Source organism: Sphaeramia orbicularis, chromosome 2, assembly GCF_902148855.1.
Source record: "Sphaeramia orbicularis chromosome 2, fSphaOr1.1, whole genome shotgun sequence".
In the NCBI taxonomy this organism is placed as follows: Eukaryota; Metazoa; Chordata; class Actinopteri; order Kurtiformes; family Apogonidae; genus Sphaeramia; species Sphaeramia orbicularis.
The window spans coordinates 11,591,119-11,614,464 of NC_043958.1; the positions used below are offsets into that span (position 1 = coordinate 11,591,119).

Consider the following 23,346-nt stretch of genomic DNA (forward strand, 5'->3'; position numbering starts at 1 on the left):
GAAAATTTAAAACTTTTATTTGTGAACAAATGAAATCGACTGTAATCCATCTGTGCCACCTATCTTAACGAACCCTAATAGAAACGTAAAGGGAAAAATGAGCCAGACGTGACAGCTGGTGCCACAGCAGGCATCAGAGCAGACACCAGTTCACTGGAGGGGGCGTGTCCCAAGGTGCTCTCTCCTCCAATGAAGCTGCAGAGTGATGCGCGCTGCGGACTGAGGGTCTTCAAATACGATGTGAAAATAAAAGCTGGAAGCACAGGATAATTTTTGACCCGCTGTGGCAAACATGATGCAAAACAATGGACACTGAGAGGTTAAACACACAAGGCAGGCTTCAGTGTCACATTTTGTACTTTAGTACTTTAAGAAAAAAAAAAAAAACATCCAGCTGCACCAGCCGTCACGTTGAGCTTTAACAAAAAAAAAACCCAAACAAACATACTTTTCTTAATTTAAAACAAAAAAATTGTGTTCACTCATTTCAAGAACACACCCTGGAACATATTTCCAACCGTACAAAGGTGGAGTCCATTTGTTGTCTGAGCAAAGAAAGATGTTCAGCATGATTTTAGAGGCAGAAATTGGCCTGTTGTCCATTTCTGGAGCTGGATTTGTCCCTTTAATTAACCTGTTTTTTTTTTGTTTTTTTTTATCTGAAGGAAATCCCATGAGGTGGACAGTTTGGAGCTGATGCAGGTCATTTGGTTTTACATGAGTCTGATGATTTTAAAACTGTAACAGTACTTCTCCATTAGATTTGCAGCATAATTTCCTCATTTGTTTTTGTTTTTTGAAGAAACTTAAGGGACAAGATGATGACGAAGAAAGGCTGAGACACCTCTTTTGTAAGCAGCCACAAAGCAAAGATGTAACAGTAACCAACTAAAATAATGACCTTATGATGTTATTTTTTGGGAGGAAGGGGGAGGGGCCGTCCCATGTGTTTGACGGTCAGTCACCACTGCGAACATTTACTGAGGTAGAGATTTGTCCCGGGTCGAGGACTGATGTTTTCATAAGCTCCCCAGCCAGAGAGGTGCCAGCCTCAGCGTTCACTCCCATTCACATTCACTCCCACAGACACTCCAAGAGCAGGACAGACAGAGCAGCAGCTGTCTGATACTCGGTCTGTCCGTGAAGTTCAACGCCGGCCTCCTTTGTGAGCTGGTAGGCAGAGAAAACCATCGACGGTGACTGACCTCAAACACGGGGATGCAGCTGGGAAAACCCACACATACCGATTAGCTTATGTTCATCAACACTTTTCAGAGAGGGCGATAGCTCAGTGGCACAAGCTTGGTACATGCTATCCTATCACCTCTGCAGGTAAAAATACTTTCCCTTTAATACCTTTGCTACATTCATTCATCAAATATGCCATGTGACCTCGAAAGGGTCGATTCACTTTAAAGTCATCCACAGAAAGGATTGTGAATGCAGATATTTGTGACTTTGAGCCTGAATTAAAACTATTAAAATACTGCAGTATCTCCTCTAAATGACAGTTTCTAACTAGTTTAATTGAGAAGAGTGAAAAGACCTCAGCTCTGTGATCACATATACAATTAGGATTTGACGCTGAATGAAAATATCCCCTGCCTTTGGACTAAACCTGGCCTCAACAAGTACAACAGACAACTTAAAAAAAAGGGCGTCAATAAAACAAGTCGAACAAAAGCAGAGGAAATGAACCTATACGAGGACAGGAAACCTTTAACTAAAGCTTTGCATACAAGTCATCAAGCAAAACAAACATCTACAGATTTTATATGGCCATGTTTGTACAAAAAAAAAAATATCCAATTGGTTCTAATTTGGTTTGACAGTTTGTTTTTTTCCACTGCACAGAAGGTTGACAGATGTTCTCTCGGGTACGAGGAGAAGTTGCCGGTTCAGAGTGGCATGTAGGCAGCTCCGTATCAGAGACATCTGACCATGTGGGGCGGGACTTTGGCAAAGATTCACTAGATTATTTCTCCAGATTGCCTGGGTTGGGACTCAATGAGATAACAAGGACGGCAACATCTTTTGTCCGTGAAAAGCGAGCAGCCGCTGGGAACAGTTCAGGACCAGGTAGCCCTGAGGGACCAACGGGATGAGGGGGCAGAGGCGCCGTCCTCACATGGACTCGAACTCGTCAATGCGCTGCTTCGTGTTGCCCTGTCGGATCTGGCGCAATGTCTTGTATTTGTCTCGGCCGGCTTTGACGTTCTCGGCGTGTAGCACGTCGTTCTGCGTCTTCTTGGTTTCGTCTCGGGCCTGGGCCAACTCGGAGCTTAATGTCTGGAAGATTAAAGAGGAGAAAGGATGAGAGGCGGATGAAGTAGAGGGACAGAAAAAGGAACGAAGACAGAGGTGGTGGCAGGTTGGTGACGGAAGAGAGAGAGAAGAGAGGAAAAAAAGACACAATCATTTTACACTGTAAAGCAGGGTCAGGAGTCAGGTCGGGTATCCAGACCACTATGAGCCACAGTCATTTCTAATCCAGATTCATACATTTAACACACTGCAGTTCATATGCAGAGTAACATATAAAATATGTCCAAATTTAAGGTAGTTTTAGTCAGTTTTGGCTTCATTGCTCGAGTAAATATTGGAATCAGATCCAATAAACACTTAAAAAGCAGTTAAATTAAAAGACAACATTGGAATGATACCCAACCGTACTCAGCAGCCACACTGTTTTCAACCAATGTTCTCTAGTAAATTCCCTCTGGTTGATGATGGAGTTGTTGTTGCTGGAGCTTCAGAGCATGTCCTGGCCTACACAGTAGCCCGGCTTTACTTACAGCCTCTTTAGTGTGTTTGGGTCTCATTTGTTTGATGGATGCCCTACTAATAAGTAATAGGTTTGGCCCACAGCCAGGCTACAGAGTAAGTCAGCACGTCCATTCTTATTTAAAGCAGGAGTTTGAAGAAGAATGGACAAAGAAGTATGCCTTATCTTACCCTGATCTGCCAAGGCCTGGCTGGCATTTCTTCTTTGTAACAAGACTGTTGTTAGAAAATAATATATAATACTGTTATATGTGTGAAGCGCAAAGAAATTCTTGTTAAATTGAACATGTTGTTTGAACTAAAGGGAGCTTTCTAGTATTGTTAGTGTGTTTTCATGAAGCCTTCCTCCACAGACCCCCTCAAGGTTTTCTCTGTCCTCACCTGCAGCTGTTTCTTGACCCGTTCGTTCTTCTGGGCTTCGGTGACCCGCTCCTCCTCGCTGCGCAGGTCCAGCTGACTCACGCCCTCATTGGAGAGCTCGGCGCTGGCCTCTGCGTGGTTCTCGTCTTGTTCGTCGTGCTCGCTCTCAGCCTGAGTTGGGACCACCATCATGGCCGTCTTCAGCTCCTCCTTGGTCTTCTCCAGGTCATCCTGGGCTGACAGAGCCTGTGGGACGACACGGGCCGTTGAGACACACACTGGCAGACCATCATACACTGTGTGTACTGTGAGATATATTAAATTAATTGGTTTGGGGTTACCTTCATATTAAAGAGGGAAGCACTGGTCATTAGAGAATGAATTGTGGACAAATTGTGACCAACTGAACACGTTTTTTCAGTCACTGAATACAGGTGCTCAGAAATTGAAAGTGTCATCATTCAATATTGGGTGTGTCCACCTCTGGCTTTCAAACAAGCAGTGCAGTGATGACGCATGGAGCCTGAGACTATGGACCATGTTATTTACACTGATTGACCTACATAGGACTGTATAATTGTAGTCTTTAATGTCGAGGTACTGTTTGTTTGTTGTCTGTTTTTTTCTTTGTTGAGGTTGTTTTATTTTGTTTTTATACATTGCTGTCACAGGTTATTGACTTCATATCCTTTCCCATACAAAGGTGTGTTGTATACATAGAACCTGTGACTGAAAAAAACCTCAATAAAATAAGTTGGAAAAAAAAAAAGCATGACTCTGTACAAGAGATTCAACTCAATGTCCGACATTAAGGGATTAGTCCAAACACTGATGAATTTTTGATGCATTTTTTTACTGTAAAACTGCTGTACCTTGTGCTGCCATTCTGTGGCCTCATCCTCCTTCTTCCTTTTGGCCTCTTCCAGCAAAGAGATCTTAGCTGTGAATTCAGCCAGTTCAGCTGCCTGTGACAGAACAGAGGACCTGCTGTTACACAAACCCATTTCAACCATCAGACAGACAAAACCATTCCAGAACACTGCAGCGGTGACTTTGTTTCTTCTAATACAGAAACGTCACATACCAGCTGTTCCTGGTTCTTCTGCTGATCTGCAGCCTGTTTGGCCAGCTCAGCCTTGGCCTCCTCAGCCATTTGCCTCTCCTTCTCCAGTCGCTCTGCCTCTTCCCTTGCTCTCTTCCTCTCCTGCTCCAGCTCCATGGCCCGACGAGTCTGTTCCTCCAGTTCTGTGAAACACACACACTCAGATGATGAAGTGTGGTCAATAGCCACTGTATGACAGACTGCACTGAAGATGATGGTACAGATGGGTTATTAGGACAAACTCATACCTTTCTGAGCCCGCATTGTCTGCTCTTCAATCTGTCTCAGCCTCTCCATGAGCTCTTCCTTCTCACGCTCTATCCTCTCCTTCTCTTTCTCTGCGTGCTCTCGTTTCTTTTTCTCATTCTCCAGCTGAGCCCTGAGAAATGTTTCAGAACAGACCATTTTGATTAACGTACACTTCACCACATGATGATAAATACACAGAACAGCACTTAATTAGTCTCATCCTTCAACTAAACTCAGACACATCAGGGATCCTTGTCCTGTTGCAAGGAGTATTAGTATTGGTTTTGACATAAATTAATGTTTTCAGCAGCATATCGCCGAGCATGTGCTGTAATAATAATAATAATAATAATAATAATAATAATAATAATAATGATGTCATTTGCATTACTGTCTTTACTTGCCACCTGAAATCCAACAGCGGTGGTCATCATCCTAATTTTAGACCCTGCTATATTTAAGAAACAATTTTATTGATAATTTTTCAGGCTCTTCATCTTTGACCTCTTGGCATTATATGCATTTGTGTACTTTTCTATAATTTGGTCTGTTCCAGAGGTCCTCATAAGGATGACAGAAGGCCCGTGGTCCCTGAGGCTTTGTTTTAATTCCCTTGAAAGGTCTTTTATTAATTTTTATAGACCAGTTTGTCCTAGTTTGTTTCTTTAAAACCCCAGGAAACGTGTTCTAAAGTGAAATAAATAACACTGCCTTCTGGTGGATAATCTCTGCCTCCAGTTTCTCCTTATAGTACCTCCTTATATACTTAACTTACATGGGTCTGATAAGCTTAGACGTCCATTTGATTTGTAATATTTAACTCATTTACTGCATGTCAATGAGGTTTTAGACCTGAATGCTCTTCTGCCATACCTCTCCATCTGTTTGTGGTGCTTCTCCTCCCTGGCCTGAGCCTTCATCTGCTGCACCTCGATGGTATCAGGCTTCCTCCTCCTCATGTACAGCTCATGGTTACCCATACACAAAGCCAAGATACGCTTGTTGATGCGCAGTCGTGGAGCATAAAACACAAAGTCCTGGTTAAAGAAAAAGAAAAAAGGTAGGGAAGTGAGTGGAGGACACATTATTCAAGTGAACAGAGTTTTGTAGTTGTGTAGCTAAGATGAATCCAACACTCACAGGAGCTTTCTTATCAATAGGTTTGATGACGAACTTCTTGTCATTAAAAGAGATGTTTCTAATCTCACTCCAGGGGAAGCCAATCTTTGGTGTCAACCTAGTGTAGAAAAAACATGTAATTAGTGCTTTACCTACATACGAGAACAGCTGATTGTAGAATGCTGTATTAAGTTCAACCAGCAGATGGTGCCAAGTCTACAGCAAACAGTATTCTGCAGAGAAATAATGAGACTTTTTAAAATGCAGTTTTCCATTTTTAATTTTAGACTCGGAGTGAAAAGGGCTTAAGTGTAAAGACCTGAATGTCAGCGTTTTTACATAGACATTAAAAGGGTTGTAGGGGAAGCAAAAGATCCCTCGGTTTACATCCTTTCCTTTTCACCTGGACAAGGGAAGGATGACAGCGGTGATGACCCCAGATAACAGACAGGAAAGGCAAAGCGAAGGGGCAGTGAAAGGAAATGCTACAGGAGATGTGATTAGATCTATCATTTCTTCCACAAAGGGAAACAAATCTCTGACATGAGTGGGCAGGAAAGACTCTCCTACAATGACATAGTCTTCCTTTCCCACCCATCATCTGTCCTCAATTCATATTTCTAAAAATACCTTTGCCTCCTCTTTACTTTTTGGACACTGTGCTGTTGTGCTGACTTCATGTTCCAACCATTTACCCAGGCTACAGTTTAATACGATTTTCCAGCTACTTTCCCGTTTATTGAAACAGTATCAGTAACAGTAACTGAGATTTTCATTTCATTTCCTTTCAATGGTTATTTTCCCAAAGCGGCGCTACAGCAGAAACATGGAAAAGACATTTTGGACTTTGGCTACTGAATGCATGAAATTCAGAGTGTATTTACTTTATATATAATTGTCATATTCCGTTTTGAACTGAACTCTGTAAAAATCTGGTGAATGACTTGCCTTTTTCTTCCAACACCACAACACTACTCTGCCAGGGCTCTCAGAAACAGCATGCAGAGGAACTAGATAATTATGCAGAATCCCTTGCTGACTGGTTTTAGATGTTTTACAAAATCTATTAAATATACTCAAGTTGTACTTACAGCGCAGAATTTCATGTAATACCCTCCTAATTGTACGTGATAAATCAAGAACACTGTCCTTTGTTTTGCGCTGACAACTTCTGCCAAAGCTTAAATCATATTTTGAAAATTCCTTTGACATCTGACGTTTACTTCATACTAACAGTATAAAGAGACAGGAAAGGTAGGGGAGAGATAAAGGATGACCTGCGGCAACGGGCCCAGAGTGGGACTAATTCCCAGGCCACTGCAATAAGGACTTGATACGAAGTACACACTCTTGCCAGGTGAGCTACCGGGGCAACCCAGGTCTTCATGTCACAAACAAACAGGTAAGACATGAGGCTTTGCTTAGATCTTGTGATAAGGGCCGAAATAAAGCGGGTATAAGACACACATCTGTGGTGTCATTCATCTCTTAAGGCTCCAACTAGACTCTTCTGATCTCATGTCTGCTGTTGAGAAACCACAGCTCATGAGCCCAGATTTTTAAAGCAACACAACAGACTTTCCAGCCTTCAAACTACATTTTCAAGGTCATTTTAGTGGTACAACAACTCACAATAGGTTCAATTACTCTATCGCCATCACTCCAGAGCATCTGCCTTGCCTGCACTGCCTGGCACTACACAAAAACAATTTCACGGCATACGTCACATAATTGATGGGCACTTTTAAGGAATAAAGGAGACGAGCTCCAGGCAAACGTTCACTTCCAAAAGGATTTTAAGGACTGTTGTGTCATGATTTTCACTGAGACATGGCTCACTGAACAGGCGAACAACTCCGACCTCACCATTGATGGGTTTGGGACCCCCTTCCGACTGAACCACAATGTTGTCTGTATATTAATGAACAATACTGCAGCTCTGCTGTTTTCAAACAACAAATCTGTACACCAGTTTTGTCCTGTACACCAACTTTTGTCAGTGTCGTTGCGCTCATTTTACTGGAAAAATACAAACATTTAACGAACAAAAACGTCCTGCCGCCTCAAATTAAAGTGTGCGAAGTTTCAAGAGGTAGGAAAAAGGTAAATGAGCATCACAACAGCAGGAGAGTTAGAGGAGTTAGTTATGCATGTTAAGGAAAACACTGATTCTGCCTCTCGCACTGTATTTGATGTTGTACAGAGATTGCACACCATCTCACCGGAGGCTCCAAACTTTATATTGGGTGATTTTAATCATGTCTCACTGATGTTCCTTTGAGTGCCTGTTTATGAACAGCACTAATAACAATGTGTTTGCTGTGCTCCTGAATTAGACACATGCAAGAGCAGATTCACCTCGCATGACATCCTCCCTGTTACATACAGGATTCATTCTAAAACTTTATTAAGTACTTGAATGGACTCAGACCAGCTTATCTGTCTGACCTGTTGGACTCATATGTTGGCTGTTGTGTAGTTAGGTCAATGGACCTGCGGCTTTTTGTGGTTCCAAGAACTACAATTATCACTTAAAGCCAACTGGGCATCAACTTGACTGGCAGTGATCAAATCATCATTAAATGCATCGTGTTCTTACTGGCTTTTCCGGTTTAGATCCAAGTACAATCTTAGCATTGTATAAAGTATTAAAGATCATCCTTGTTTGTTATGTGATGTTTTGGTTTAATTTAGCGGCTTAAATTTGTTTGTATGGCTTAACTTGTTTTCAATTTGTTTTATTGCTAAATTTGTTTTCAATTTGTTTTAATGGGTTTTATTCATCTGATGTTGTCCAGCACTTGGGGCAATATTGTGCTGTGATTATGTGTGCTGCATAAATAAACTCGACCCCCCCTTTGAGACTAGACATATTACAAAAGAACTGCACAACCCACTGGGAAATAAACACAGTCTGAACTGGCTGAGTTCAAAACTGTCACACACCTTTCTCATAAACAGGAATAACATTGTAAAGAGCAGGCAATATTTTTGTACGAAAATGTAAGTAGTTATACGTTTCCCTTACTTGTCTTCATGTTCATAGATGTTCAGTCCGAGGGCATCCACTCCCAGCCACAGCTGTGTGCCCTTCTTATTTTTGATCTCAAAGTAGTTGACTCCATACATCTCCAAGTCCTGGGCAATTTTCAGATATTCCATCATAGAATCCTCTCTAAAAAGGAAAATGCACAGGAACATGTGTAAAGTAAGTCATCACTTTATACAAAAAACCCCCCACCATATTATTATATGGTTATACATAAGAGTCATTTTTCCAGTTGAGGTATGAAGCAATTAAGTTGCAACATTCTTAGTACAGACAGGCCAAAACTCTTAAATCACCTGTGGGAAATTTTGCAATCATCAAGCCCTTTAACTTAACCTCACAGCCAACACTCTGTATGCATTTACCTCCTTCCTGACACAACAAATCTGAACTTGCAAGCATACACACACAAACCTCTGAAGAATGTGACCATAAAGGGTTTGACACACACCTGAGCATTCCTCTGTGTTCCTCATGCCAAGTCTGTATCCTGTCCTCCCACTGCTCCTTGGTCAGCTTATGCTGCTCCAGGACTCTGAACACAAACACAATGACTTCACCCCAAGAATTGCTGAGAATTGTTTCCTCGAGAGGAAATAATAGAAAACTCCATCAGGAAATGAGATGTATTCCAGACTTCAACATATCAACAGTAACGTTACAGCTAACAGTGTTATTTTTTTTTTAGGAAGCTGGAAACTCGTGACAAAGACAGAATTGAAAATACAAGTGATAACGGATGTGTTTGTGTACCTCTGAGGAAGCAATCTATCATGTGTGAGGTATCCAGGCTTGTGGACATCTTTGTTATAATCTCCATACTTGGCCTGGACAGCATATGATGCCAGAAGCACAGCTGTCTCTGGAGGACAGTAGTTCTCATCGTTCAGGATGCCCTCCTTTACCTGCAGAACACAGAGGGGGTCTTAACGTCCTTAAAGAGACAGTTCAACTTAATGACTCACGTAGTGAAACTGTCTTGACACTGTTTGCTTCAGGGTGATTTCATTTCTGCGGGTTACCTGCAGGAAGAACAGTCTCTGGGTAATCTCCTGGATGAGTTCCTCTGAGACGTCCTCAGGGAAGAACTTGGCTCTGAACTTAAACTGGAGAGGGTTCTCCTTCTTCACATCCTGTTGGGTTACCTGTGAAATAGACAACATTATTACTCAACCATTTGTGATTTGCCTAGCCAGCTACTTTATTAATACTGAACTATAAAATATTATAATATAAAATACTATACTTTATTTTTGAGTTCCATTAAAGACTTTTGATGAACAAGGAGCAATTGGCTGATTCATGTACATTTCACAACCACTAGCTCCTACGTCCACAACAAGATATGTACATATCTGTCTTTATCAGGCCCACCCCCATATTCTTCAAATAAATGTGTGTATACTCAGCTGACAAGTTGCGCCCTGAATAGAGTTGTTTTCAGCGTTTGACAAATATTAGCAAAATAGCTGATGACAAACCACATGAAGAGCTGTATTGGAGTGTCCCAGACCCTTTATTGTATGTCATTCCTCCTCTCTGCCTCCCATATTTTCAGTCTCTCTTCACTATCACTCTCTAATAAAGGCAAAGAATAATCTGCATTCATTGCCCAGAAAGGGGACATCCTGGTTAGACAGGACAAGTCAGAATACACAGCAAATTGCTGGTGGTGGAAACTTAACAGCTGTACAGTTACCATTATTAGCATTTATTTCAGATTTAGTTTTCCACAACATTTAACTTCTTGATGTTAGTTCAATTTGACTAAGTACTTTCTAAAGATAATGTGAAATACCATAATCAAAATAAGGATAATTTTAATTTCATTTTGTTTTGTTTTTTTTCTTCGAAAATTCAGATAAACCAAGTTTACTGTGTCTTTAAACTCTTTCAGACTGGTTAATTGTTATTATTGGGATTGGTATTGTAGCTTTTCTCAAAACCCTAGGACACAACTGCAAATCAGAGTAATTATTCCTGTGCAGTTTCCACCAAGTCAAATTAACTCTCCTTTTAGGCCTACTGTCCTTGTGCTTGATATTGGGCAAAAATTACAAGAAATCAGCAAAGATCTAAAAAAAAGTTCCGAGCATCTCCTTAGGAGAAAATCCCAAATATTTGAAAGAATGATATTCATCTGTACAAAAACATAACCCAAATATAAGTATCATGTGATCACACAGCACACTAAATGGTTCAGGATGGAGACCTGTACTGACTCCCACAGACAAATAGACTTTGGTGTGACAGATTTCAAAAGCATCCCAGGACATCAGCCTTTGAACTGCTAAAGGTCTTGGAGATTAGGGGTCCAAAAATATTTTCATCTAAAGTACACATCAGAAACTGAAAGGCTAATCACCATAAAGAAAGCTACAAATCCAAAATTATGAGAAAATGTAGGACTAAAGTTTAGAAATGCACACTATGACAAAGATCTCATAATTTGGAGCGATGATTTTTGGTTACACTGTTTGGCAAAAATGATCACCACTGTAATGAAGGAAGAAACTGTGAGCTTTAAAGGGGTCATATTTTGCTAAACCCACTTTTATTAGTCTTTGGTACATTTATTTGTGTATTTGGAGTTGAGCCCTCCAGATGCTGCAAAGCTATCTTTATATTCATTTTGGCAAAAATTGAGTGGATTTCTACAACCCATTTTAATTCCTTCTTAATCTGTTACGTCTATAACTAGTTACGTCACAGTATTTGCACATATAAGGTCAAGACTTCTGAGGAACATTTCTCCATATTGAAAAAATGTCCAAGCTTTGAGCCGATTTCCTAAAATGTTCAGCTGTTGGTTGAAATGGACAGAGCAGCACAGTCAACAACCTGGAGGGGGTGGAGCTCATTTGCATTTAAAGGGCCAGCGCTCAAAACAACCTTTCTGGTGTCATTGCAAAGAAATAGGGCTGAAGATGGACCTGTGGAGTTGAATTAATGAAGAATTCAGACCCAAGCAAAGCATTTACAGCTTATGCAGACCACAGGGAAATGTTTTAAAATGCATAATTCCATTTGAAAAAAAAAAAAAAGCAAAATATCACTCCTTTAAAGCATTCAGTTAATATGGATGCAATCCTCCAGTCCCAACTGTAGTTTACATTAGAGCCTTGCTTGGTGGTGGAAATGCTCTAACAGATCATATTTTGCCTCTTGCAGTTGTTCCCCTGTGGTTGGGCCTCTAGACACACACATACACACACACACACTTGAGCCCATCCATACACAGCGCTTCACTGCTCTTTGTCATTTCCTAGCCAGGGCATCTGTCTCCCTCTCTCACACAGACACTTGCAGAATGTGAGGGGTTTTAGTGTCATGCATACTTGGAGTGACACAGAGAAACTGGAGTGTTAAGGCTTGAGGGTGTGTTGGCCTAAGTGAATAAGGAAGCAAGTTAGAAGATAACATGTGAACATGTGTATTTCTAGACATGAGACACTGACACACAGATGAAGTGTGAACCAAAGGAACCAGAAAGTCACCCAGATGTGAAAAGCATTCAGATGAGAAGAAGGAGTGAGTGCAAACATGAACACAACAGTAGACTATTTTGATGGTTATGACAAACAAGAAGATTTCGGCCGAGACACTGACCTTCTTATTGAGTTTTAGCCACGTGATGTAACCCTTACTGTCCACGTACTGCAGGCCGAAGAACCAGACCTCCCGCAGCCCCACCGTCTTTACCACCTGACAACACCACAACATAACATTCTCAAACTCTGCATGTGCAACAAGCCTTTATTCAAGTCATTTATAGTCTACCTGCTCCTTTGTAACCATTTCACTTTTACTTACCTGGTCAAAGAGCTGCTTTCCTGTGGTATTTGGCTGGATAGCAAACTCCAGTTCTGCATCCATGGTGGTCACACGGACATTGATCTACAAAACAAACAACAGAAAGCAGAAATTATTGATCTAAAAGCACTACAAAGCTGTTACATATAAATATATTTTTTCTGCCATTTTTTTTCCTGCTAGGCAGAATGCCTTTTTATATGGCACACTTCCAGATAAATTTGAGTGCAACACCATCAAGGGTTGGATGGTTTTCAAGTCCTCTCCACATTTAGACAGGATCCATTCATTTGGCAGTGTGCGCTAACATTTTGAGTGCCGCTTGCTTAAATTTGCATCACCTCTCGATTAACACTCAAACCAATGTACTTCTCGCTAATCGACCTGATCAACTTCAATGCTTGGTTTTGCAACATAAAATCATGTTACTTAAAAAGCAAAATAATTAAGGGAAGTAGGAAGACAGGAAGTAATACGGAAACTGTTACAATTCAAAGTTAACCTTCCGATAATTGTGTGTAATGAGTTGCTCAGGTCAACATGAAAGAATGAGTCACTCTGTGGGAGGTCACAAACTCAGCTAAACATTATTATCAGTCAATCTGTGGAACTTCCTCATTTGAACAACAGACTTCCAGGAAATTACAGAATTCCTTTTGAGGAAAAGAGAAAAATGTTGTTTGGTAGGTATGCAAGGAATGTGTCAGCTTCCCTAAACCCTACCAGAGTTTGGAAAAGTGTAAACTCTTCTCCTTCTACCCACTCAGCAACTGTGCCATGGTGAGCAAGCCCCACCTTTCATGGTGGCCCACTGCACACACAGTACCCTGGTGGGGTGGAGCGGAAGACTAAACTCAGTCATTGGCTGAGGCCTGTTGAACAGAACTAACAACAGGCTTAGCAGCAGCTGATGGCGCAGAGCAGAGCAGAGCTCCGAGGCATCTGACATCCTTCCTCCCACACCTACCCACATACTGAGCTTCATGTGTGGTGGTTAATGACACACGACGCAACAGCAGAACGTAAGATATATACAGCGAGGGAGGGTGTAGATGTGAAAAAAAAAAAAAAAAAAGCTTAGAAAGTGCAAGAACAGAGAAAAAAAAGAGCGGGAGATAGAATAGGACAGCAAGCAAGAGAAATGATCTGGGGTGTACTCCGTTTAAGATAAGGTTACAGGGAGGTTACAGTAGATGAGCTGACCACACAAAAAGAGGGAAAGGAAAGAAGAAACTAAAGCGTGAGCCTTCCTTTTCCTCTCAGTAATTTCACATAAAACCTCAAGAAAGCTTACTCTGCACTTCACTCACTCACTTCTTAATATTTCTTCATGTCTCTTTCATGCTAATCCCTCTCCATTTCTCTCCATATCCCTGCAATGAATAATCCATGAAACTTGTGTCTATAGAGCAAATAGCTGGACTCCCTGTGCCACATGGAGCCTAAACCACAACGTATCTGCTTCTGTCTCCCTCTCATTAATTACCCATGAAAAGTTGCAGTACTTTCCCCACTCTACAGACATAACATGTATCTGTAATGTATGTCAGTCCATTTATAGAACATGATTTAAAGAGGCTAAATGCTCTGCGTTTCTAATCTCACCTGTTTACAACTAGCTTTATTTTGGATGGGAAATGTGGACAAGTTCCTGGGAACAGATTAAGTCTAGTCAGGGTCCTTTTTCAGTTCAATCTGCATTAAAACAAGTATTTGATGCTATTTGGTGTTGCTGCCAAACCTGTCTTTCAATGAGAATTTAGTTTTAGACCAGTTCTACACAGAGACCCATTCCATGTCACCACGGATGACAGTATTATGTATCTACAGTGTAGGAAAGTAATTTACTTTACCATTACTTTTGTAAACATTTTTTCAAATCTTGATTGCATATGACATATAGTATGGGATAGTAATTCTAAAACTATGAAAAAAGTCAATACATAAAAAGAAAATACTATTAAAAATGCCCTTTTTTTCAGCAATTTCCCCATAACTAAAACTGATGTAAAAATAGTACAAATCACATTTGTTGGACAAAAGTTACAGTTAAGGACGTTTTAAGTGATGCTGCTAACTCTTAAATTGATAACTTCTACACATAACATTTAAATTTTATTTTTCAAATGGGTGATTGTGAAATGCGCCATATATTACAATACCTGACCACTTTAGGCACTCAGGACTACACAAATAATACAATCAGCTGCTTATTACAACGCAGGCCTGCCAACATTGTTTCTATAAGGATGCTACGGATATAGTTACATAGTAGAACATGATCCACTACTGACAAGAGACTCAACTATCTTTTCTTTAGATGCTGATACATTACTTATCAACCCACATATCAATATCAATTTAATGATAAAAAAAATAAAACCAAACAGTTTCAAATACAAAAAGTATACTTGTCAGGTTTAATAAAAGTGAAGTAAATGCTTTTAACAGGAAACAGTGTCACTTTCCATTGGGAACTATGCACATATAGCCTTCCCTCTTCAGTTACAACAGGAACTACGACTCAGAAAGTGTTGACATCTCCTACTCTCGTCTCTCTTTTCTGTCTGCCTGTGAATGTCCTGCACAGACATGATACGACTGGGTTTTATCAATGAAGCTACTTTACAAAAGCCCTGTCACACATTCCTAGATTTAGTGTTACCTCCTACTGAGGCTGCCTGCACAGTGCACAATCATTTTCTGTCTGTTCCCTTGCACCATCCTACTCCACCTTTAATCCAGGTGCTCACACATTTGTACAAAACAAATCCTCAAAAAAATTTGCACATACTTACACTTAACCTTACAAACATGTTTGACAATACTTGGAAGTGGACCAAACTGGTCCCTGATAAAAGCCAAGTCAGCAAAATAATGTTTTCATAGTTCACTGACTGATGAATTGAGACTTTGGGTTTGTTTCAACAATAGCAGCCAGGCCTTGTGTTTGTATGGGAGCCTCCTGCCAATAACAACAAGCCATTAAAAAGCAACTTTTTATACTTCGTGTGTCTATGTCTTTATCAAAATATAGTCAACCCACAGAGCAAGGAGAGGTTGAATCTTGCATGGCCCAGACGGTCAGTTAATCCTCTCTCTCCTGCAGAGAGGGGGGGAGGAGACAAGGGACAACAACATGCCGAAGCACTGACACAGCTAATCACACACTCCGACAACTGAGAAGTCTTGAAGGAGAGACTTTTACAAGCCTGTCCTTATATGACTCTGCCTGTCTGGTGACATTAGACAAACTGACTGGGCAACATGACAGGTTTTAAAGGACCGGTTTGTAGGCTACTGCTTCAGATGGAGCCAGTTAAAAGGTGGATCACCAGGGAATGACACTTTGCACTTTACAAGTTTCCTTTGGTTGGTGCATTTTGACTCGTCCAACTCAGTTTGTTAGACTGTTTCATCCCAGTCATGAGCAAAGGAAGGTGAAATTCCACAATAAAATCCTTACCATGAGAGGAACCTAACACAGAGCTTTCCATAACCTGAAGTTTAAAAAACTTTGTGAGGCTTGGGTGTTTGGTTTCACATCATTAGCAGAGGGGCTAACTAGTATATATTTTTTTTCCTAAAAACCTCCCATGTGTTTCATCCTTACACAACTATAACAATCTCATTTTCCAGGATTTCTACAAGTTTAATCTAAGATTTTTTTTAAAAAACATAATGGACTGCACCTTGAGATCTATCTCTATTCTTGAACAGATCTCACTCAAATTGAACCTATCCTTTTCAGGTGAAAGTAACGTCACAGAAACAAGTTGAATTTTTATGACATCTGGGAGTATTTTTCCATGAATGTAGGAACCACACTAGCCCACAAACCACATCACAACACCCTAGTGAGTAGTGGTCTGATGAATTATGACCAGGCTGCAGTTTATATTACTGTTTACTGGTTTCATGTTGTTTTGAAGTTTTGTTTTAGTGTGATCAATACAAACTGTCCCCCAACACACATTTAAAAGGAAGACTGAAAAGACCTTAAAAATTTTTTTAGACTGTTTAAAATTATTCTTGGAATTGAGACAAAAATGCCCAAAAACCCTGATTTCACACACCATTTTGTCTTCAACAGAGTAGTAGGCTAACCCTATTTCTGGAAACAACATTGCAGGCAAATTTTGTTCCAGAAACCTGTTGGAGAACCAGACGGAGAGCACTGAAAACAAGAACTGTCATACTTTACACACTTCAGGCTGCTGTAGGTACCATATGTTTCTGCCCCTATATGGCAAATATTCCTGCCTACACTCCTCCACATAGAGGTCACTATAAAGTTCCCCTAAGTTTAATACCAGTATATAATAATGTCTAAACCGTTAATGAAACCAGTGAAAAACAAGCAAAACTCCCTAAAAGACACAGAGTAGACATGTGTTATGGTTATTTTTTTAATAGTAGATGTATCTTCTACATTGTGTTTTCTTTTCTCTCGGTGGATTTTTTTTTAAATCCCCCTCTCCATTTCCATTGGAGAGATGAGTTCTCACTCAGACAGGCCCCTTGTTAAATGTGCAGCTGTTTAGTTACTGTAAGCTGTTTAGAGGAGCTTTGCTGAGAGAGGCCTTAAGAGACGCGTACCCTCTACAATCAGTAGTGCTGCTAATCTGGCTTGCTGGGCTTGGAGCAGCTGTCTGTCCCTCTGATTAACCCCCCCGCGTAGGGTGAGGCAGACCCCGAGGAAGAGAGAGAGGAGTGAGAGCCGGGAATCACCACTGCCTATAAACATGAACATTCATCTCCTGGTGGAAGGGAAGTGGCAGGATTCTTTTCACTAGAGAATGTTGTCCATGTCCAAAGAATCTATGTCATGACAGGACCTGAAAAGATTTAACAAGATAGACTGGAGGGATCATAAAGTGGAGGAAGGAGAGCCTAAGTCTATTACTGACATGGCATTTTATTGTAAATAAGGTGAAGGGTCAAACAACTCTGGTGAGCAGAGCTTTAATGTTGTCAAACTCCTGCCTCCAAACTTTTTAGTTCCTCCACATTCCTCCCTTTCCTTTCTCCGTCACTCTTTATTTCCCCTTATTCCAACATTAATTTTTTTGACTCCTTCCTTCCTTCATTCTCTTACTGGTCTGGTGGGACTTTTTTCCTCACCCAGTCAGGATGTTGACACAGACTGGGTCACAGTTTACACAGCAGGTCCCCCCACTCCAGCAAACAGGAAAACAGACACAAGGTAGGAACCCAGAGAGGACCCCTTTCCTGTGAGGTGCCATCACCTCGTAATCCCAGAAAGAAACTCAGCTTGTATAATGCAGAGAAAATAGTCAATTCATATCCACCAACATGCTGATTTGTGTGGCAAGAGCATTCAGCTCAGCAGATCTGTGCATGCTTACTTGAGGTTCATGTATATCTGGCTTGTTCTGAGAACCCATTGTTTTTGATGTTCATTACCTCTGTGACTAAGATAATCTTGTATATCCTAAGCTTACATCACTGATAACAACCAGGATGTTAATTGTGGCTTACTAACGATATTAATAAAAAGAACATATGGGCAAGTCTTATTGATATACGTAAGTCTTAAGTAAGACTCTGAGATGAGAGCTGAAATGTCCAGTTGCCTTCTACTTAAAATGACCCTCAGCACTAAATGTAAACAACACATGAATTCAAGGGCAATGAAATACTGTTGTCTATAATTGCGTCTGATTCCTAACATTGTGTGCAGATTGGCAGCCTTTGAGCAGTTAGTAGCTACGATTTAACTGGCTCTTTGAGGATATCTGTCTTTTCAATCCCAAACCACTTCCATGAGAGGGAGGAAGACCCAAATCTAGCAATTATTTAAGTAGTCTGCAAGGCTGGTGGTGTTTGGTGATTTTTGTATCTAATTTTTACATTATTCTAAGACCTTCAGTGGAAAACTTGTTTCGTTTCATTTACCAAAAAACAAAAATACAAAATTTAAAAAAAAAAACAAAAACAAAAACCTTTTAATATATTCTGAGAGGAAACTAGACTCTGACACTCCATTTGTTTTTACACTTTAGAAAACTAGCCTGTAACCAAACATTCTGGCCTATCACAAATTTTTTCAGAGAGGGGAGACATAAAGAGGTAGGATGATCAACCACAGTCAGTATCTACTGTGCATACTCTGTTACTTGTCAGATATACAACATGGCACCACCCTGACTGTTATATTTTGCCTTCATTTTTCCACAACGTAACATGGTACTGCATCCACCTTCTTTATATAGAGAGCTGCAGGAGGGTGTGTAATCCTCAAATTGTGGTGTTTTCTTCCTGGTTTCTGCCTACTGTCACTTTAACTTGTGTGGTGACCATGGAGGCTTATAGTAGTATGGGTAGTATTCTAACACACTACATTTCACCATGCACAAACAATAGATACATACCACACACCCTACATCAGTGGGCAGTGACAACCACCTTCACTATTCCTCTTTCTGTGAGAAACCAAACTCCCAGCTACTTGAATGTTATCTTGTTGCTGTCGGATCACCCGCTGAACAGAGGTAAAAAGTGCAACTGTGCCAGCATTACCTCCAAAGTGAGATGAACATTATGTGCTAACTCATACTTTTAAAACTCAAACCTGATATTTTCCTCACAGGCTCATAAATGATGAGTCCAACAAGCCTGAGACATCACAGGCCTGTTTCAAAGGGTTTGGATTTTGGCACCATTCCCAGAAAAGGTCATTTCTGATGCACCCTGCTCTTGCTTCCCCTGTTTATTATGTCAGTGCCGCCCTGCGACAGGCTGTACTTTCTCTGTCCATTTATTGTCTGTGACAGACATGTCCCTCTCAGCAGAGTCCAGCACCTCACTGTCGGGAGCTGCTGGGTTTGGGTCAGAGCCCTGGTGATGACTCAGGGGACAAGAGGGGGAAGTGGAGGACGATCAGAGACTGGCTGTTCCTCTTTCGCTGCTTTGCAAACCCCCACCCACAGACACAAAGCCACGAACACCCCTACCTAAGCAGCCAAACAGGAGATGAGCTTTACTTCTGGCCAGGCCTGGAAACTGTCACATCCAGTTCCTAGGAAAGTTTCTGATGTAAGCTTTTGCAACATGACCTTGACAATTTTCCACACGAGGAAATGCACTGTAAGGTTAGCTCGACAAGCCTTTCATCAGACAGAAACTAGTCAACTTAAATCACAAAATAATAAATACTACTGTGTTGCATGTTGTTTGTTTTGACTAAACAGTAAGATAGATTATGGCAAAATTACTAAAAACCTTCACAAATGAAAGATGGAGCATGAGAACAGCCATGAAGAGACTGCATCAGATTGGTTTTGTTTTTGTGTTGTTCACAACCCAGGACTCTGGCATTCCCTCCACCCTTTAAGCAACAATGGCAGCAGTGTTGCAGTTGCAAGGCCTGTGGGCCAGGCAGTTCACTTCACACTCTGGCTGTTGTTTACTCGGAAAAAGACTGTGAGGAGTGGGAGCAACCATGGGGATGAAACTGCCACTTTCCAGAATGTTCAAATGTAGCTACAGGCAGCAATGCAAGTGGAGTATAATGACAACTACCCAACGAGGAGTCAGTTTATATAGGCAGATTTGCTAGGAACAAAAAAATGCATATCTTGACCTGTAGTATAAAGACAATGGCTTAAAAACATGATTTGCCATTTAATATATAATCATAAAGGCCTCTTCATAATCTCCATTTTAAAGCCTAGCGACAGTACAGATTATTAGTATGGCTCTTATCTTATAACCCCATGTACTGAATATTTGTTTAATAAAAGTCTGTGACATTTGTAAGTCAACTCTAATCCTGCTCATTTTAGCCTCTTACCGGTTTCGGCATGTTTGCTTCCTCTCCTCCCTACACCCGACAGCTGAGAGGACAAATCCGTCTGAGGACGGCAACAAAACCTAGAAGACAGAGATATTTTTTACATTAGGCACAGAACATAAATGACTATGAGGTGTTTACAGTATAGATGCATCTAAATACCACGGTCATAAACAAGACAGATGGTTAAATAAGAGATCAATGTTAGCAAATAACAGGAGAAAAAAGAACCGGATGAAACAAAGATAGTAAAACATTCTTTTCTGAATCTGTTGACAAGTCGCAAAACCCTCAGACAGCCAGAGGCACAAAAAAGTGGTTCTGCATCTAATCCTAGCATGCACTACCACTTTGCCTAAGTGTACATATGGTTACTATTGCAGGAGTACATGGAGGAAATTAAAGTCAAAATTACTGTGGAGAAGAAAACTCCAAAACAGCTACACCATAACGTGATGAGTCAAGGGAGTGTGTAAAATGAAGAAAAGCAGAAAATCTAAATAAGTGGTCTAACACTTGTTACATTTGGAATATAGTTAGATTATGAGTTTCATTTGTTTTTGTATTTAGATCATGTCAGAGTTTGGCGGTTTTCTTGGCCACTTCCAGCAACACCAGTTTTCTGCAACGTAGTGTACATGCCACAGTATTCTGTACACTGAAAGACAAGCCTACACATTTGGTAATGACCTGTGTGAACCTGTAATAAGATCCTGAAATGTTTCTGTTATGTCAACATGTCACATCCATCAGACCTAAATGGAGGAGTATATGGCCAGCTAACTGCTATTGATACAGTATCCCATAATGAATTTTTTCATGTCTTCTTGACTTACAAGTGTTTATGTACAAATGCTAACGACAGTAAAACATATCAAGATCCCCTGAACCTGTGAAATTTTTGGTGCAGGGGTTGATGAACAACTCCTGTAATGGATGTTTCATAGTATCTATTAACTCCCAAAAAGAAATTCCTTATTTATTTCACCCGTTAGGGAAATGTCAGAGTCAAGGGAGGATGTTAAAGTAAGTAGTATAAACATATTTCTTCTTGGGTATATAGGATGAGCTTAATCTCAAAATTATGCAGAACATTTTAAAAAGAACTTTACCTAGCATTTTCATTCACTGACAATTTAGCACATCACAGCAAACTGGTGCTGCCAGAGGACATGTTTGGACCATTATTAAGGACACTATGTTGAGTAACTCTGAGATCAACTTTTGGAGTTGTTAAGGTGTGGCATACAGTCTTCTCTGAACCAAGCTGCGATGGAGGAAGTACTCAGATCTTTTAAAATAGCGATAGATAGATAGATAGATAGATAGATAGATAGATAGATAGATAGATAGATAGATACTTTATTAATCCAAACTTTATCAATACTACAATGTTACAATGAAAACTCATTTAAAATCTTAAGAACAGTAGTAACATTAGTGTCACAGTATTAACATAAAAAAACACACAAAGTTAGTCATAGTTTATGAGGTGAAAGGCTTGTTTCACAATGATATACATTACTGAATTTTGGTACATCTGTTGATGTTCTAATGTGTACATCCTTAATAGTAGTGTTCATTTTAACCATTATTAAACTTCAGATTAGCTAAACATATATTTTTTAAAAGAACTCATTTTTCTCTGAGATATACAGTAGTAGAAGTAAAACGCAAGTACGTTTTCTACAAGAACATTAAGATTATACTTAATATTTGAAAGCATGTATTTATGTGTACATCGTGACTAAACTCTAATTATTTGGGGTTCACTGCTTTGAATGGATCCCGCTAGAATTAACAGAATATAGCCTTCAAAGCCACAAACTCCTGGTTAATTTCTTGGAGATTTAATGAGGGAGCCAGCTAGTCGTTTGAGCCCTTCTAGTACTCCAGATGAAAACATGCCCACTTGTAGCTTGTGAGCAATTAGCTCGGCTGTTTGCCCGCCGACACTTGGCTTCCGTTACACTGTAATTTACCCACGATTTAATCAATCTATCGACAAACGTCAGCTGGCACGACGAAAACACCTCATACACGCGTTTATTGTGACGCCTACGTGAACCCCACACGTAGTAAACCATATAAACGTGAATGCTCTTGCTAAAAATCTATAATATGAGTGAAAATGTGGCCCGTTTACAGGCTGACATTTTCTAACGTTAGCTCGTGGGTGTAGTCCACATAACGGTACAAACATAGCCTCGCGCACACATGTGAAGTTTTAAATCATTTAAAAATGTTGCCCACTATCAGTTAATTCACCAAAAAACAACAAGTATCCACACAAATACAGACCCAAGGGTACGTAGGGTAGACTTGGGTGTGTTTGCGGGCTGTTAAAGTACCCCAACTTAGTCCAAGTGAGCATTTTTTAGCATCGTAAAAATGAATCGGTCGAACACGAGGATATCCGCTATTGCATCAAACTTGAAGAGAGGCTCATCTTTTAGGGAGAGGCAACTCACCGGGGACGAAAGAGTGTCTATCAATAGACGACAAAAGCTATCTTCAAGGTATCTTCAAATACGGCCAGGTATCCGCGTCGTGAAAGCCGTTTCAGTCCCGGTACCGTGTCTCTCTGTGCTTTAGCCAAAACAAATTCCCACAGACAGACATAGAGAAAACCGCTGAAGTCTAACCATAAGGCGATTTGGGGTGCCCGTGTCGACTCAGCCGGAATAAGACGCAATAACATCCGGCTTAAACCTCCAAAATAAAAGCAGCACTAAACTCAAAATTAGAAAAGTGTGAGGCTTATAGTGTCTGAACTCAAAATGAAGCGCATTATTTTGTATTTTAAGGCTTCTTTATCGCAAATTTTGACTTTGTACCTATTAATTATGCCTAAAAGCTAGCATGCTAATTAACCCTTTCATACATAGTGGTCACTACAGTGGACAGTTATTCTACAGCTTTAATCTTGTATATTCATGGGTTTTGTTGTTTTAGTTCCATATCAACCAACACAGTGGACACTTATGCATCATCTCATAAACTGCAATTCATACCATTATTGTAACTTTGCTGTTCTTGATTGGTTCTTGAGTG

At 40.4% G+C, this 23,346-nt stretch overlaps 1 protein-coding gene across 2 annotated transcripts; it reads right to left on the reverse strand.

The window, feature by feature from the left end:
* LOC115433623 (radixin-like) lies at positions 1–22,961 on the reverse strand. Of its 2 annotated transcripts, none has more exons than XM_030155123.1 (15): positions 22,764–22,961; positions 20,293–20,372; positions 12,477–12,560; positions 12,273–12,368; positions 9,686–9,808; positions 9,417–9,568; positions 9,115–9,198; positions 8,643–8,789; positions 5,636–5,732; positions 5,369–5,532; positions 4,495–4,625; positions 4,229–4,389; positions 4,017–4,109; positions 3,166–3,390; positions 1–2,289 (listed from the first exon to the last, which is right to left on the reverse strand). In XM_030155123.1, exons 2-15 carry the CDS (start codon positions 20,302–20,304, stop codon positions 2,125–2,127), a joined length of 1,734 nt encoding a protein of 577 aa, XP_030010983.1. In that variant the 5' UTR covers positions 20,305–20,372; positions 22,764–22,961; the 3' UTR covers positions 1–2,124. The 2 variants fall into 2 exon arrangements, with proteins under 2 accessions (XP_030010983.1, XP_030010992.1); XM_030155132.1 differs by having other exon boundaries at positions 20,293–20,384; positions 22,762–22,961.
* Positions 22,962–23,346: the final 385 nt, after the last annotated feature.

Coding starts and splice junctions, on each gene's coding strand:
- LOC115433623 (XM_030155123.1), bottom strand. Junction 12,369..12,476: donor GAAAGCAGCTCTTTGACCAG/GTAAGTAAAAGT, acceptor TGGTGTTGTCAG/GTGGTAAAGACGGTGGGGCT. Junction 4,110..4,228: donor AGAAGAACCAGGAACAGCTG/GTATGTGACGTT, acceptor GTTCTGTCACAG/GCAGCTGAACTGGCTGAATT.